Source organism: Engraulis encrasicolus, unplaced genomic scaffold, assembly GCF_034702125.1.
Source record: "Engraulis encrasicolus isolate BLACKSEA-1 unplaced genomic scaffold, IST_EnEncr_1.0 scaffold_203_np1212, whole genome shotgun sequence".
NCBI classification, from domain to species: Eukaryota; Metazoa; Chordata; class Actinopteri; order Clupeiformes; family Engraulidae; genus Engraulis; species Engraulis encrasicolus.
In genome coordinates this window covers 24,463-42,494 of record NW_026945487.1, presented here as the reverse complement: position 1 = coordinate 42,494, position 18,032 = coordinate 24,463, and the positions used below count along the sequence as shown (strand labels likewise).

Here is an 18,032-nt window from a genome sequence, read left to right as displayed (position 1 = left end):
TTTTTAAAAATATCCCATGTGGGGGTTGAAACACATCTGTCAAAATGGAGTTTTTTATTTTTATCCACATGTTGTGTTTACGTGTAGACTGGTGACAAAGCACTTGCATTTAAAAAATATCCACATGTGTAATCAGCTCCCTAAAACTTTTATCAGCCTTTGTCCCTGAACCTTGCACCTGACCTGGGACAAAGGCTTAAGATGGGATCTGCACAATCGTCCTTCATTAAAAGTGAAGCAAAGAAGGGAATCTGGTCTAAGATGATTCACAGCTTTGGGTTTAGGGCACTTCAAGAGTGTCCATCACTGTTGTCAGTAACAAATGGTCTGATTATTATATCAATGAGCCTGGGCTATTGTTCTTCATTTAGTTAATGTCAGTGGACATTTTGCCATCCTTTTTAATCTATTGTTTTAATTTTTGTGTGCGTGTTTGTTTGTACAATTCTAAGTGACAACCAACAATTCAAGAGACAGAAACTTGTGTTAAATTCTCAACATTTTATTGAGATTTTCAGACACACCGAGGGAACTATACCTGATAGTTTAGCGTCTCCTCCTCCTGCCTGCTCTCTTCTTTGTGCGCCTGTTGCGCCTCTTGGCGGCCTTGGAAGAAGGAGAACGTCTGCGGCGTGCCATTATTGCTAATGATACTCTGACAGGTGCGGCGAGACCTTTTATACTCGCAGGGCGGTGACGTCATCGCAGCCTGAAGATTTTTGGTCTGGTTTTCAAAAACTGTTGACTTTGGCATTGTGACGTCATTGTCTTGGTCTCGGCGTTTCACTGCGCATCAGCCATAGCCGACACAGGTGACTGTGAAGTGTGAACAATCGAGAAAATTCAAATTATAGATAGTCTACCGGTAGTTTTCGCGAGGAAAATAGGCTTGTAGCCTATATTTCATTGGGAATGATGTATGAAGGTATTAAAAAATGACCACAATTGCAACTTAATCTGTAGTCCCAGACAAGGACAAAGCATGCAGACTCAAACAACGGGAAAACGGGAAAACTCAAACAAAATAGGCCTACATAAAATTAAAAAAAAACTATGATAACGACAATAGACATTAACCTTTTTGCACTATTAGGCCTATACCCAATGATATGTGACAGTTAATTGGCCTATTCCTCTCCGGTATTTGAGCTTTACTATATCAGACTATCAGGTAGGCTATGTTTTCCCCGTGGCTTGATTTATTTAGGACACAAATTATGTGGAAGAGGCTAGCTCAATTTCCATGTGTAATGCTACTTTCTTGCAGATTGTTTATTTGTGGAAATTAGGCGACAGCTGACGACAGTAGGCCTACAGACGAAACTTCTGATATTCTGGCCACGGGCGCGCGTTCGTGCCACTACCTTTGAATAATGGGCCAGAACCTCATTATAATGACCACTATGCCACGAGCTTCTTAACACTGCCAACACACGGTGAAATTGCTCTGTGACTTGTTTGCTGAACTGTGTCTCCGATTTCAGGTGTGTCTCTGATTTCATGATCATATGTCAAACATAGCATAGCCTACGCCCTACATGTGGGCCTACCACTAAAATGTTGAAGAATATTGTCTGCAGCACATGCAGCAGCAATTGGTTGCTGTGACAGAAATTAACCTAGCCTACGTGACCTGGGTTAAATTACATGTAAATAGTCCGGTTGGAGTGCTACGTGTAGGCTAACTTGTGCTTTATGACAACCAGAATGACGATTACGGCTTCTAGTTTCTGGAGAGAAAAAAACAACAACTTTGAAAGAGAATGAAGTTGAACACCAGCGTTCAAAGTGTAGCCCCCCTCTTCATCACAAAATATAGCCTAGGTAAACGTGCGTTTTGACACCGGGATAGCAGGCAGCCGCTTGAGGGACGCAAGCCAGGGCCTAGCTCACACATTACTACACTAGCGATTTTGTTTCATGTTCTGTTCATTCCTTTGAATGTTCGCTTTGGGCCCCAACTGACCTAGAGTCAGCTTTGAATAGCTTATAGTGTTTCTTTCAATTCAATTCAATTCAATTCAATTCTGATTGTCCAAATCTTAATGCATCATGTAAAAACTGAGGAACGCGCTACAGGAGGCTTCTTTCTCAGGAGGCCAAAATCACATCTGATTTTGGTCGCTGAGAAAGAAAGCCCCAAATGAAAACCCACATCACCCACTATACTTGGCTACAGCTTCACTTTTGTCGATTCAGGACGAAGGTCAGCGCCAGGTAGACCTGAGAAGGACCGAGGCCAGGTAGAGAAATGGAAATGAATGAAGAAGGAGGCTCACCTCTGTCAAAAATGGCATAATAATGTGGAAATGTCCATCAACACATTATACAAGGAGGACAGTAGTTGAAGTGTGTTGCTAAATATCTACATAATTATTATTATTTGATCTGTAAATGCATTTTATCGACTCATATGATTTAAGTTAGCCTGGCATTTCAAATCTGGTCTTTGATTAATGTGTTACTTCATATTCACACAGTTTTAGTAATTTTTTTGACAGAGGTGGGAGTGTTTTCCATTGATTTGCATTGACTGACGGAGACTACACTACCTACACAAGATGGGAGGGTGCATGTGCCGTTTCCCAGTGCTGTCGTGATTTTGCCGTGGCAACTCTAGTGTTAGCCCATGTTCTACCCATAGATATCATATTTTATTTTATTATATTATATTATATTATATTATATTATATTATATTATATTATATTATATTATACATTCTATGGTTCTACCTCTATGTACGCACCCTTTACTGGATTAAAGTGATTCCCATGTGTTGTCCCATCGATCATTGTGACGCCTACCCCAAAAAATGTCACAATGCCAAAGTCAACAGTTTTGTTGAAACCATGACCAAAACTGGATAGGGTGTGATGACGTCACTGTCCTGTGAGTATAAAAGCCCCCGACGCGCCTGTCAGAGTATCATTAGCAATGGCACGCCGCAGACGTTCTCCTTCCTCCAAGGCTGTTAAGAGGCGCCGCCCCAGGCGTATGCGCAAGAGGAGGGCCGGCAGGAGGAGACGCTAAACTATCATGTAAGTTTCCCCAGGTGTGTGTGTTGCCTTAAAATCTCAATAAAATGTTGAGAATTTAACTGAAGCTTCTGTCTCTTGAGTTGTGATTTTGTTGCTCACCTACAAACACAAAGCATGCAATAGGCGTCCATGTAAAACTTTATGGTGAATTCAAGTAAATTGGGTCAGTTTGGGCCATTCACTTATATGCTAAAAAGTGACCCAATTCACCTGAATTCATACATTCCTACTTATATGTAAAAGTATATATTATTGAAGAACTGAAATCAATAGGTTAGCCTACAGCCCATGAACGTGCCAAAGTAGCAGTAAAACTGCTGGTCGCGTTTGTTTGATGTCTCTTTGTCTGTCTGTATGCTTGTCTGTCTGTCTGTCTGTCTGATAACTCAAAAAGTTATGAACGGATTTAGATGTAAATTTGTGGCGTTTTTGGAGATGACAAGAAGCAAGTGATCAGGATGCAGGATTTGTTTCAAGATTCTTCTCCATTGTGAGATAGGGCGAATTTTGACAATTCAGTGTCTAACTCCACAAAAAGAAGGCAGAAAGACTTGGGGGCAAGGGTGTACATAGTCACATAGTAGTAGGTTACATAGTCAAATGTTCTGTCAAACATTTGATACAAAGTACATGGTCAAATGTTCTATCAAACCGCTTCCTTGGCGGAGGTCTGTTCATTCATCTGATGCTTCGCTGTGGGAACCAGCTGAGCGGACCCAGAGTCGCCTTTGAATAGCTTACCCAGGCCTAGCCTATATCATGCAGCATGTTAAAACACGAGGAGCGCGCTACAGACTACCTATTTCTCTGCGGCCAAATTCACAAATGCCAACCACATTGTATGTGATGCACTTGGCTACCAAATGAAAGCCGACATCATCCACTAGATATCCACTTCTGTCGATTCAGTACCACGGCCAGCGCCATGCCAAACACGCGCACACGCATTTAAGCACTTTCCCAACACTGCATACGGGCCCTGCCCTTTTGTCTCGGATGAAAAAGTGTCCCCAAGAGTCGCGATTGTGCATTCTGCTGTCGGGAGAGTGGGGTTGGCTGTCACTGGTTGTCACAGTCGTCATATCTGACACTCAAACATGAACAATTTGAGAAGTCTAATGTTTTTCCTCACACTTCATTATGGGGCTGACATCAAAATCAGAACGGCCGATTGAAAGTGTAAAGACTAAAAGGTCCTACTACAATTGTTTTTTCTATTTTTCTAAGCTATGGTAATCCGTGTGGGAGCTAGAGCCTCCAAAATACTTTCTAAAAGACTTCCCATAACATAGACAGGCTGTCACACTATTAAGTGATTACTTTTTTCATTGATAAAGATAAAAGGTTAATTTCCTGTGACTTTTGTTTCAATTCTATTGTGTTAAAAAAAACACTAACATCAGTTTTTCGTTGTAGGCACACGCGTTAATAACTATAGCTTTAGGTTAATCATGGTCATCATGTTCTTATCCAATATCACAGTATGGAGGTCAGTATTCTTATCATTATCATTCTATCATTATCCTACACATTTATAATAGGTGCCTCACCTTCCCACATATACTCAGTAAATAGTGAGGTGTCAAAATTCAGTCCTGGCTCAAGCAGTTAGGGCATTGGCCGACGCTGGAGACCCGTGTTCGATTCACGAAAGAGAATATTCCCTGATCCTCCCTTTGATTGTACTCTACTTACTCTCTGGATCCTCCCCACCTCTCTCTCACTCGCATACAGTCACCATCTCACACTGTCCTATCAAATAAAACCCCTAAAATATATCATTACAATTTCTAAATTCCTATTTGCTCATCAGCTACTACTTAGGCCTACTCATCAGCTTCGTGATTGAATTGGGGCGCAAAGATTTGTATGTGATTTGTCATTCCGACATTGTTTCTCTCAATCCACAGAGGGGCGCTATGCTCAATATTCTTTGTAGAACGCATTTGGGAAAACTGAAAGCAAAATTCAACCACAGTGGATAAGTTTTACACCCAATTTTATTTATTTAGAAAGATCAATAACCACCTGCATTACAGGCGGAGTCTCTCATAGGGGTTGAGGGTTGGGGTCGGGAAAGGGGATCATGATGGGGTGAGGGAACAGGGAAGTTACTTAACAACACCTCTTCCTGCCCATCCTTGCCTTCCTCTGTCTTCGCCTCCTACGGACAGGGCGAGAAGCTGCTCTACGTGCTCTGCGCGCCATTTTTCAGACTGATGCTTTTGAGTCCGCCCCCCTGATTTATAATGTCAGTGCGGTGACGTCACAAGACAGGCGCAAGACGTCATCCTGCTTGTAAATTTCCACTGGAATATTCACAAGGTCGGCAAAAGTAACGGGACAAGTTACGAGCACAGCACGACATTTCCCGTACCTTTACCCACACTGGATTGATTACCTATCCACAATTGCGCACGGAAGAGCGCACAGCGGGCCACTGTTGATTAGGCGTAAAAAAATACCTATGGGTCGGTGTCACTACAACGTTCTCAAAACATTCCAAAACACCCACTTCTGTGTCCACTCTCTGCCCAGAAATGGACAGCGACTCCCTCCACGCGTCGCCCTCGTCATGTAAGAAATTAATCAGATATATTCATTCTCACCTCTCAGTCTCCACCCATTCTCATCCCCTCTGTATTAAAAAGCGAACACTATTTTGATGACGTGTTTGCACCAAAACGCAGAAAAAAGAAAATATTAAAAACAGGATTCCGTGAATCGTGGTTAGCATATGGCTCGGAGATGTTAAGCATAGGTCAATAATGCCCTTTTCTCATATCATCCAGTTTAATTGACGAGACTATCTCCAATGCTCGTATCATTTCTGTAACTGTTATCAACGATGAGCGACAGATAAAGCAGAGAATATCTGCTCTGAGAATATCATTAGGCCTACTCGTCCACTCTCAGTGGTTCGAGAGATATTGTGCTCTGGTCGAACAATATGCCTGAAACCTGCTAAGAGAATAACACGTGCAGTTACTTGACGCGGTGTGCTTCCCTGCTGTGCGTATTTGCCTGTGCGTAAAATGTGTAGTTGTTCCAGGAAGTGGTGATAAATGGCGACCTGGCTCTGGCATATCTTGAAAACGACATGCCCCATCTCAACTGGGTTATCCTGATATAATTTCATTCAAAATAATTGTGTTGGAGTTCAGATTGCAGTCTGATGAAACAACGGGGCGTCGTCGTGCAAGCGTCTTTGTGTCAAGGGTGCAGACATTCCCTAGGCAAATCTTGAAAAAGAAGAAAGAAAAATCAGCACACCGGGTGCGATAGACGGCCAGAGAAATGCGTCTGCTACGTCTGGGATTACGTGGTGGCCACTACAGACAGCCAGAGCAAGAGTGGCCCAAAACTTTGAGATGCCAGCAAAACTTTCCGTTACACTATGACGTCACCCCGATGACGTCACCCATGTGCTGTCGCTCCCTATAAATAGGCCGCGTTCGTTGATCAGTGCATCAGACCCATGATGGGTCCGGTAAGGTAAGGTAAGGTAAGGTAAGGTAAGGTAAGGTAAGGTAAGGTAAGGTAAGGTAAGGTCTTCCAACTTCCTTGGATATCCGAGACGGATGGATAACGAATTCGCCCAGCGTGAGGAAATGGGCGATTTATCTCAACAGGATGGCCGATGACCGATGGTGGGAATTCATGTGTGAATTACTCCGCCGTTTGAGGTGAAATTATGGACGGCACTGTCCTACAATGGGCAGTGGTAAACCTCTCAGTGGCGGCGCTGTCCTACAATGGGCAGTGGTAGGCTACGTCTCTCAGCAGTGGCGGCGCTGTCCTACAATGGGCAGTGGTAAACCTCTCAGTGGCGGCGCTGTCCTACAATGGGCAGTGGTACACCTCACAGTGGCGGCGCTGTCCTACAATGGGCAGTGGCACACCTCTCAGCAGTGGCGGCGCTGTCCTACAATGGGCAGTGGTACACCTCTCAGTGGCGGCGCTGTCCTACAATGGGCAGTGGTACACCTCACAGTGGCGGCGCTGTCCTACAATGGGCAGTGGCACACCTCTCAGCAGTGGCGGCGCTGTCCTACAATGGGCAGTGGTACGTCTCTCAGCAGTGGCGGCGCTGTCCTACAATGGGCAGTGGTACGTCTCTCAGCAGTGGCGGCGCTGTCCTACAGTGGGCAGTGGTACGTCTCTCAGTGGCGGCGCTGTCCTACAATGGGCATACGTCTCTCAGTGGTGAGGACTGTGCCTCCCCCTGGTGGACATCTCATCTCCTGCACCAAAGATCTGCCTTGCGAGCGCAGAAGTGCATCTATAGGCCTACAGCCTATGTGAATGCAGATCTTCTGATGAAGCTCCAATGTGTTCAACTTAGCAGATTTGAATTAAAAACAATGTTGTACTTGTCTTGTTCTTGGTTTATGCAGCACTCTTTCCCACCACCAGGTTGGCATGTCTCCATCTGCCGTGGGGCTAGCTGTCCTACAAAGGAAAATGGACAACTCGCAGAGCTCCAACTCGCAGAGCTCCAAACAAAGTAAGTAGATTGCTGACCTCAATCAACAATCATTTTATTTAATTTTATATTTTGATGTGTAGTATGTCATTAAATCACAATAACCAATTTTCAAACAACAATGTCTAACTGCCTTGTTGCTTTGTGTTGCAGAATTGCGGTTCCTGATACACGCGGATGCCAGAGGAAGGCTGGACCATTCTGAAGAGACCTGCGCAGATCCACTGATGCAAGACCCCGGACTGATGACTGGGACCAGCGCCGAAGAATCCCTCATTGGATTATTCTGTTTAAATAAACAGCCTAAATCATAGTTCACACTCCTGTCTCTGGGTCTTTTTTGCCTGGACCCAATGTTTCATGCATCACAAGAAGCAAAATGAACCAAAGAAGTATTACATTAAATAAGAGATACTAAGAACGAAAATAAAAAAACAACAACAAAAAGACCCTAAGGCCATGCCTCGCCTCGCCATCTTTTAATTCTATCTATTTGCATAGCTCACCATTCCTGTCTCATTAGCAGTTACACATTCTATTGATGTAATTTTTAAAAGCTCTTATTTTCAATTTCTCTATTATCCATCATTCTATATATGAACACTTTGCCCAACAAAAGAATAATATAATCACTTGCCAAGTTGCCCAGGAGTATAGTAGGGAGATCTAAATCTACTTCAAGCCAGAATATAGCAGTTGGAGAGCAGTACGAAAGTAAGTGTTCTGTTGTCTCTTCTTCTAAACAAAATCGACAGAATGGTTTCCTTTTTTCAATAAACTGTGTTAATTTCAAAGCTATTAACTGCGGTAGTTTTACTGTGTACTGATGGCCAATGATGAGAGAAGAAAAACAAATGGCAGGGTCACATGCCACTTCATTCTGGATTTCCCAGAACATAAACACATCTGTTAAGGCTCACAGATGTCTTCAGTACATTTAGCAGTGTTGATTCAACATCTCCTCCAGACTCTGTCCAGAGTAGGACCAACTTAGTAGTGTTGAATTCGACTCTCTCTGTGCTGTATAAATACAAAGATTTATCATCTGAGTGTCAAGTCACCTCCCTGCAGGCCCGTTTCTAGGATTTTGGGGGCCCTAGGCAAAGGGGCTGTCGGGGCCCTAGGACATTTTTTTGGATGGGGAGCACCTGACAGCCACGGCTCCAGAATTTCTGTTTTGGATGGGCCAGACCATTTTTGGATGGCACTTCAGTCATTGTCACAAAGCCTACCATTACAACAGAATCCATATAAACCTAATGGAACAAACAGCAAATTACCTTACCTAGACCATGTTGTGTAGGCTATGCAGGGCGAATGAAGGGCAAGGAATGCATAATGAGCAAGAATACACCAGCATTTTCTGTGAGGAAATGCAATCTAAGTTATTATGATAACTTATCCCTACAGTTCATTTTATGACACTTCATGAAGAAAGACCTGGGCAAATACAGTCCATTGAATTCAATAGGGTCATAATTTCTCATGAAGTAGGCTAATTGAATGTTCTGGCCTATATTTCACATGAGAGTAGGCCTATATGGCCCAATCAGGTTGTTTGACCCTACCACCATGTGATGGATCTGCATTGCCAATCACAAATAAAAAAAAAATAGGTCTAATCGTTCCAACCACTTTTAAAATCTAACCGAGGGTACACCATTTGTGCAAAAAGAACTATTGATTCAAAAAGAAGGCAGAACGACTTGGGGAAAGGGTGTACATAGTCACATAGTAGTAGGCTACATAGTCAAATGTTCTGTCAAACATCTATCTAATAATTCAAGAAAGTTCTATCTGTGTGATCATCATGTTTCTTTTTTATCATTCTTGCATTACCCTATACATTTATAATAGATGCCTCACCTCCCATACTGTAGCCTACTCAGTAAGTAATGAGGTGTCAAAACTCAGTCCTGGCTCAAGCAGTTAATGCATTGACTGTTAAACGCTGGAGACCCGTGTTCGATTCCTGCCAGAAAATATTTCCTGATCCTCCCATTGATTGTATTCCATATAGGCCTACTCTCTGGATCCTCCCCATCTCTCTCACTCACCTCCACTGTCCTATCAAAGCCCATAAAATATATTACAATTTTTAGATTGCTATCTGCTCACATCAGTTACCAGTGGAACGTGTGTGTGATCTGTCATTCAGACATTGTTTCTCTCAATCCACAACGGGGCGCTATGCTCAATGTTCTTTGTATGGTTCTTTATATGGTTTAAACCCAAATTTTATCTATTTAGAAAGATCAGTATCCAGCTGCATTGCAGGCAGAGTCTCATAGGGGTTGAGGGTTGGGGAAAGGGGATCATGATGGGGTGTGGGGATGGGGGTGGGGGAGAAGGTCAAGGTGGTCCAGTGAGGGAACAGGGAAGTTACTTAACCCTCTGGTTGTGTTACGGTCAATATTCTGTCCTGGCATTTATTCCTTGTATGCTTGACAGATAGTGAACAAGTATCAAAACTCAAGGCAGGATTCCAGTTGAGGGTTTTAATGAAATCTTCTTTAAGTCTTAATAACGTTGTAAAACTGTAACAGAATGAAACATATAGTGTACATTTAGGAAATGAATGAATACAATCCACAGGATAAAATCAGTTTTTCTTTTTACAGGTACTAATTTAGGTAAGTATTTTCTTTTATAGGTCAGGTCAGGAGGAAAGTAGGCACTGAATTTCACAAGGCTATGATAAAGATAGGGAAGCCCAAGTTAAATCATCTAATCAGGCGAACTTTAACATGCTGTTCTAGAAGACTAAAACACAGATAATTCAACAGGTAAGTAAGTAAAAATATAGTAAGAAAGTTTACATGTGAAATACAATGTATAAAACACGGCAAACAAGGCTTAACAAAAGGTCAAGAGGCTGGACAATTTAGCTAAGCACCATTGCTAATGATCGGCGATTAGCACAATTCACACCTTTTAAATAGCGATTTCAGTAGAAACGAAATGTAGCATTTTTACCATTACTTTCAATGTTACAATAACATTTAAAACATATTACAAAGGTTTGTAGGAGAAACTTACTGATAGTTCCAGTCTTTGGATTGAAACAGTTGAATCAAGCGAGGTAAGCATTTGCATAGCAGCAGGTAGGTTGAACAGGAAGTACGTTTTGTAAACAACAGGAAATATGAAATGCTGGATGCAGTACCGAACATTAACACAAGGGGGAACATTAACCCACCCAATAACTGACAGGTCAGCACACTCCCCGCTTGGTATACATTACTTGTATACCACTATTAACTCTTTTTTAAATGGCATTAGTAAATGGGTGTAATGTGCTCCTTAATTAGCTATTGGCTTAGAGTCTTAATTCTGGCCTTACAAGCTTTGCTTGCCTGTCCTTTATCAAAACAAAGTCACTTTCCTGAAGGCTGGGTTTCTCTGAGGTCCACCTCCCACACCGCCGAAGTGCGACCAGGCACCCCGCGGAGCAGCAACAGGAGCCGGCCGGTGACAGTGCGGCGCAGGAGCTGGAGGACAAGCCGGCCGATGACACCAGCAGGAGCAGGAGGAGCAGCAGGAGCAGGAGCTGGCCGGTGACCCCGTGGAGCTGGAGCAGGCTGGAGACACCGCGGCACAGTAGCAGAAGATGGCTGATGACCCCGTGGAGCAGGAGGGAGACACCACGGCTCAGGAGCAGGAGCTAGCTGGTGACCCCCTGGAGCTGGAGCAGGCTGGAGACACCAGGGCGCAGGAGCAGAGGATGGCTGGTGACCCCGTGGAGCTGGAGCAGTCTGGAGACACCTTGGCGCAGGAGCAGGAGCTGGCTGGTGACCCCGTGGAGCTGGAGCAGGCTGGAGACACCAGGGCGCAGGAGCAGAGGATGGCTGGTGACCCCGTGGAGCTGGAACAGCCTGGAGACACCTTGCCACAGGCAAAGGAGCTGGCTGGTGACCCCGTGGAGCTGAAGCAGGCTGGAGACACCAGGGCGCAGGAGCAGAGGATGGCTGGTGACCCCGTGGAGCTGGAACAGCCTGGAGACACCTTGCCACAGGAACAGGAGCTGGCTGGTGACCCCGTGGAGCTGGAGCAGGCTGGAGACACCAGGGCGCAGGAGCAGAGGATGGCTGGTGACCCCGTGGAGCTGGAGCTGGAGGGAGACACCTTGGCGCAGGAGCAGGAGCTGGCTGGTGACCCCGTGGAGCTGGAGCAGGCTGGAGACACCAGGGCGCTGGAGCAGAGGATGGCTGGTGACCCCGTGGAGCCCGAGCTGGCTGGGGACTGCGTGGAGCAGGGGCAGGAGCTGGCTGCGTGTTGCTGGAACTGGAGCTGCTCCTCCCAGACGACGTGCTACAGCGCTTGTGTGCCTTCACCCTGCCGTGGATGACGTTAGTGCATGGCTTCAGGAAGGAAGGGTGTGCATTATGAAGGACATGAGTCTTGTAAGCACTGACTTCCTCATTCTTATGAGCGCCACCCAGACACAACTCCCCTACTATAACCCAGCCAAGATCAAGGCACTGAGCATAAGGCAAGTTGTGTGGCCCATTACACAGCTCGCGTACCTTGTGCACGCTCAAGATATCTCGACGTAGTAGCAGAAGAATGGGTGCCGTGTTGTCAAGTGGAGAGATCTTGTCAGCCACTGGTCTGAGGTGAGGGAAGTATTGGGCGCACTCAGGTGTTGGGATCTCTGACCGGTCGCCAGGTAGGTATTCACACTCCAGCAACGTGGGCAATGTGACCTTGGTCTTCCCATCGAGAGATTCCATGATGATGTTAGTCGCTTTCCGTCCAGCAGTCTCCACTCTGCCCGAGCATGTTTTTAGCGTGTAAGGGGATGCTTTGCTGTTAATGCCCAACAGACTGAAGAACTCTGATTTCACTAAGGATCGATTGCTTTGGTCATCGAGTACCGCGTATACTTTGTGAGAAATGCTTGGATCATCAGCATGTGAAACTTTGACCAGGCAGATCTTGGAAGAGGATCTAGGCTGGGGCGCGTCGCCACATATCTCTGTGCATTTGGAACTGACAACAGGGGGGGCTGCAACTGCACTATCCCCGCTTTGCTCCCCACCATGCTCCCCGCTCTGGTCATTCCCCGGTGAGTGTTCAGCCTGTTCACGAGGTGGCCATGGCGCTGGACCAGGATGCATCGCTGAGATGTGCATGTGGCTGTCACACTCTGTGCATTTTAGTGTGGTCTCGCAGTCTTTGGCGATGTGCTTGGTGCTTGCACAACATCTGAAGCAGATCGAGTTCTCCTTTAGGTAGGCTTTTCTCTCGTCCAGGTGCTTTAGTCGGAAGCCACGGCATTTTGTTAGCGGGTGCGGTTTGTGATGTAAAGGACATTCTTTATCCGGTTCTGTCTTCAAGGACATGCTGTCCTGAGACGCTACACCTGCGGCTGCGACGTCAGTCTTCTTAACTATAACTGCAGGTTTGTGGATGTGCTTTTGGTCTCTCTCACCTTTAGGTTGACTGGGGGCAGGGATGGGCAAAGATACAGTTACATGTATTTTCAATACAAATACAAAATACCCAGCAAAAAATGTTACAAATAAGATACAAAATACATAACTGTAACAGTATCTAATATTGAAATACAATATTTGTATTTTCAACAACACAAAATACACAACAAATACAACAAAAACAATTGTGTACAAAAACTACCAATTTGACAATTAAACAATTAAATTCTGAGAAATGAAATGATGATTAGAAAACAAACAAAAGCTCAAACAAGAAAGAAAGAGGCCCTGCTGTAGGCCAAGTAAGTATGTATGGCCTTAATCATCCCAGTGGGGAAAACACAAGACTAAAAAGTTGAATAATACTATATAAGGGAGATATTCTGTAGGCTGTCATCATAACTAATTTTTCAAACAGCTTCGCATTCCAACGTTGGCGATGAGGCCGGTTTATGAGGCCTGCAAATGAGAACATCTCTCAACTGGTCACCCTTCACTCTTGACTTAAATAAGAATAGCAATCATTTCTGTGACAAATTAGAGATATAAGTGCTTTAAAAAAAAAGTGCACTAAAGGATGGTGGCCAGAGTAGGTATTGCAACTATACTGCCTCCACTTGTGCTTGTGGCCTCGCCCCGCCTCCTGGCCCATCCTCCGTGGAGAAAACAATTAGGTTTCTCAGCTGTCAGCCTAGCCACAACAACTTTTAGGGGACTGTTTTTCATTTACCATCCCAATTGCAAATGAGACAAAGACTTTAAAATTGAGCTTTTATGAGATATTGAAATATAATGCTGTTGTCAGTGATGTCATCCCGACATATTACTTCCTGGTACGAGGCCACAAGCAGAAGTGGAGTAAGCAAGGTTGCATATTGGAACGCACTTTATACAGCTAGTTTTAAAACAATATGCACAGGTAATATCTCAATTCTACACCAAAGGCCCTCAATGGCAAACTGAAAGCAAGTTTGAATGACATGGGGAAAACATTAACACCTCATTGAGGAATGAATTAAATGATTAGCCAATCACCTTGAACCAAATTGAACTTCCTGTGCAGTCAAGGCTTAAGAAATCCAAGCATGTGCCTCCAATTCAGCTAGGGGCATTCATATCCTTTTTAACCTACAGCACCATCTTGTGTTCATATTGTGTAATAACATTCTTTAGAACAAAGTATTTGTATTTGTAGTTTTGTGAAATACACAAAATACTGGAGGAAAGTATTTTGATACAAAATACAAATACATGTAATTCACTTATATGAAATAAAAATACAAAATAGTATTTTGTATTTCAAAATGTATTTCAAATAGATGTAATAGCAATACTGCCCATCCCTGACTGGGGGTAGAGGAAAGGTTGAATGCAAAACTGGGGTCATTGCGAGTCTTGGCCTGGGAACATACAAATTCAACAAAGTAGCTGAATGGTAGCCTGATAAACCAGACTAAATGTGGATGTCTAATTTAGTCTGGCCTCGATGCATAATACATCCGAAGATTGTTGATGAGAACAACCTTCCCTCAAAACCCTGCCCTCTTTGATTCAAAACACATCTTTGTGTTGTAATTGGTTTGCCAGATTCCTGGCATTCTGGCTTCATTGAATCATTATGCGAGGCCAGACCCACCCGTAGACAAAACATTTTGGCGTCCAGCGGGTGGCGCTGGTTCACCAGGCTAGCTGAATGGCGGGAAAGGCACGTGATACCGCTCCTTGTATCTGGATCCCTGTGTCATCCACCGTTCTCGTAGTGAGAAGGGAAGCTTTTCAACGATGGGATTCACCCCTCTAGCTGTATCAAGATACATGAGTCCAGGTAGGAACCCCTCTGCCTTTGCACCTTGTAGCTCTTTCAACAAGTCACCTAACTCTCTCAGCTTGTGTGTGTCGTTGTTGGAGATGACAGGAAAGGCATCCAGTCTTTTCATTAGGGCATCTTCAATCACCTCTGGGCTTCCGTAAATTTCCTCCAAACGCTCCCATACCATCCACACACCTTGCCTGGGATTATTTACATGCACCGCCCTAATCCTCATGGCCTGAGCTGACGATTGGGGCCCCAACCATTTGACCAGTAGGTTGAGCTCTTCCTGCTCAGATAGGTTTAGCTCCTTTGTCGCTGCAATAAAGGAGGCCTTCCAAGCCCAGTAATTCTCTGGGCTGTCGTCAAAGGCAAGGAGTCCTGAGCTCACCATCTCTCTTCTCATGAGATACTGGGCCAAGACATGGGTTTGTGGGTTTTGTGGTGAGTACTTGTCACCCTGGTTGGGATGAAATGCTGCGGGGTTAGCTGCTGTGTCTTTCCATTTTATGTCAGGAGGAACAGGTGAATTTTCCTGTTTTGCCAAAAATGTTTTTGGGGCAGAATGAGCAGCATGGCGACCAGTAATCGTGGCTCTGAGTCCATTTTCCTCATCAAAAGATTCGTACAGTGTATCTTGGTCTTTGTTGCTGGGGGGTCGAAAGGTCACTGGTGCATGCTGAGCAATTAACTGCTGTGGACTAGGGGATAATGGTGAGCGTGGTGGATGAGCATCGAATGGCTGCGTTTCGATATAGTCCTCTGTGCGTGTCACTGGATCATAAAGAGTTAGATCCTGTAGCTCAACAAGAGCGTTGCTTTGTCTTTGTTCGAGCTCTGCTGCTGCTTCTTCATACACAGCTGCCTCTGTTGACGCTGCAGCTGCTTCTTTTTCTTGCTGTAACACATGAAGACGTGCATCTATTTCAGCCCTTTCTCTCATCATCGCTGCCTCCTTCTCAGCCCTTTCTCTTATCATTATTGCCTCCTTCTCTGCAAAGGATACCTTCGTTTTTGCTGCTTCTGCCTTGGCTCTGGCTCTTGTTGCAGCTATGCTGGACGATGTCCTGGTTGAAGATCTGGAGGAATTGTATGAAGTTGAACCTGAGGCATGAGATCTTGTCTCCAACTGAGACTGATGTTCCTCTTGACCCAGTTTGCTCATCTTGTAGGCTATGCTTCTGCTGTGCTGTTCACTGTGGTTCAACTGCTTATCCCTGCAGAGTGGTTATCATTTTACTATTCTGTCCTGGCATTTATTCCTTGTATGCTTGACAGATAGTGAACAAGTATCAAAACTCAAGGCAGGATTCCAGTTGAGGGTTTTAATGAAATCTTCTTTAAGTCTTAATAACGTTGTAAAACTGTAACAGAATGAAACATATAGGGTACATTTAGGAAATGAATGAATACAATCCACAGGATAAAATCATGTAAGAAAGGGTACTCTGCATAAGTGATAAATAGCAATTAACCAAGCACCCTTAGTCAAAGGTTCTTTTCAAGGAGAAGGATAATATAACTATGACCAGTTGGTAAAGTTTGAAAACATTGCCGGCATTTATTCCTGTAAAAAACAACACTCAAGTGAGAACTCGTCTCTGTATACTCTTTAGATTGTCCTTAGTGTCGTCCTTTTCAAAGAGGAAGATAAAATAAATAGAAAAGTAGAATAAATAAGAAAGTAGAAAAAGAAAAACCCTCAGAGCTCTGAATTAAAGAAATGAAATAAAATTAAATAAATAAATAAATAACTCTCAAGTCCAAAAGTGTCCATCTACCCGGGTAGTCTGTTTTTATGTGTCCCACGTGCGGGTGTGTGCAATGAATCTCCTTATCTCTGGAGCCTGGATGCGGAACGAAACGCGGCTGTAGTGGAGACGAATGGCCAGACGCTCCTCTTCTCAGTCACTACTGGCCGCGCGTGCACCCAGGGAAGTTCGGCGAAAGTTCGTTGGAATCAAGCTCTTAAAAAAACCAACCTGCATAGCAGGATAACAACACTGTCAACACTTTCCTCATTCATTCTTGTCAGTTCAGAAACTCATCCTTCAATACTCAAAGTGCAGTAGTTGAAACGTAATAGTCCATTCAGTCCATAAACTGCACAAAATGAAACCCAGTCGCTAGCTTAGTAGCTCAATCATATACATTCTAAACAGTATTCACGAGCATAGGCAGTTGGTTCATCAGTTCAGTTCAACTCCAGTTGGTTTTTTAGCTTACAATCAAAATACATCACAGTTACTCAAAATAAGTGTACACAATGAAATAATACAACAATCTGAATACAACACATCTTCACAAGATGTGTCTTAGGCTCAGATCATATTTCGTAACCAAATACCGTGAATCAAAACAAAGTCAGCTGATATCGCGACTAGCGCGGGAAGACATGAAAATAAAACTCACCGGAGGAAAGGAAAGAAATAAACATAACCGGTGCAGTCTGGATCTTCTTTCAAACGAATCTGGCTTCTCAAAGGCATTACAACTTAAACAAAATAAAATTCTTCAACTGTTTCATAAAAATAAAGTAAATAATTTAACTTGTAATTTCTTTCTCTCACAACTGTTCTTCAGTACAATCGTTTCTTTTCATTGGTATCTCGCTCTGTCTCCATAGAAACCAGTGCTCTTACTCTACGTATCTCTCTTCCTAACAGTGTTTCTACTGCCACCTAGTGGACGGGAATTGAAATTGCAGCTACATAGACAAACACATAGGAAATAGGATAATAAATGTAACCGTAATATTTCAGTGGGTTACATCCTCCCCTCCTTAATCTGCATGCATCCTTGCATGTTCTACACTACACTGAAGGTGTATCCTACACTATATCAGTGGGCAAAGGGGTCAAGTGTTGTATGTAAGGGGCATCGACGAGGGTCTGGGAGAAAGCTTGGTCTAAACCAGCTAGAATGGAATGCATTACAGTGAGTAGGGGGTTCCCTCGAGTGGGGTATGTAAGTCTTTCAGGGACTGTTCGCTCTCGAGCAGATCTTCTCGGTGGCACCTCACTGTCAGGGGCAATTTCAGTGTCTTCTTCCTCCATCTGTTCCAGCACATCTCCACTGGTCCTCCGAGGTGATGCATCCTCTTGTTCACTTCCAGGGCTATGGAACTCACTGGGATCTGTTGCAGGAACTTCAGCACCACTTTCAGCTGTCACGGACTCGGATTCAGACAGATTGGGGGACAGACTTGCTTCATCATTCGTAGGCTCAAATGCTGGAGCTTCGGGTCAAAAGACCCGAC

At 44.1% G+C, this 18,032-nt stretch overlaps 1 protein-coding gene and 1 long non-coding RNA gene across 3 annotated transcripts; one reads left to right on the top strand and one right to left on the bottom strand.

The window, feature by feature from the left end:
• Positions 1-481: 481 nt before the first annotated feature.
• LOC134442671 (uncharacterized) lies at positions 482-2,927 on the bottom strand. Its single transcript, XR_010033430.1, has 2 exons — positions 2,748-2,927; positions 482-816 (listed from the first exon to the last, which is right to left on the bottom strand). It is a non-coding gene; the product is annotated as an uncharacterized LOC134442671 (long non-coding RNA).
• Positions 2,928-6,505: 3,578 nt separating this feature from the next.
• On the top strand, positions 6,506-7,843 carry LOC134442673 (uncharacterized). 2 transcript variants are annotated; one of them, XM_063192719.1, is made up of 3 exons: positions 6,506-7,014; positions 7,104-7,546; positions 7,679-7,843. In XM_063192719.1, the coding sequence occupies exons 1-3, from the start codon at positions 6,754-6,756 to the stop codon at positions 7,728-7,730; spliced, it is 756 nt and encodes a 251-aa protein (XP_063048789.1). In that variant the 5' UTR covers positions 6,506-6,753; the 3' UTR covers positions 7,731-7,843. The 2 variants fall into 2 exon arrangements, with proteins under 2 accessions (XP_063048789.1, XP_063048790.1); XM_063192720.1 differs by having other exon boundaries at positions 6,506-7,546.
• The last annotated feature ends 10,189 nt before the right edge of the window (positions 7,844-18,032 follow it).

Excerpts from the sequence above, each read along its gene's own strand:
- LOC134442673 (XM_063192719.1), top strand. The coding sequence starts at position 6,754 with ATGGGCAGTGGTAAACCTCTCAGTGGCGGCGCTGTCCTACAATGGGCA. Across the intron at positions 7,015-7,103 it reads GCGGCGCTGTCCTACAATGG|TGGTACGTCTCTCAGCAGTG; the intron begins GCAGTGGTACAC and ends TACAATGGGCAG. Across the intron at positions 7,547-7,678 it reads CTCGCAGAGCTCCAAACAAA|AATTGCGGTTCCTGATACAC; the intron begins GTAAGTAGATTG and ends TTTGTGTTGCAG.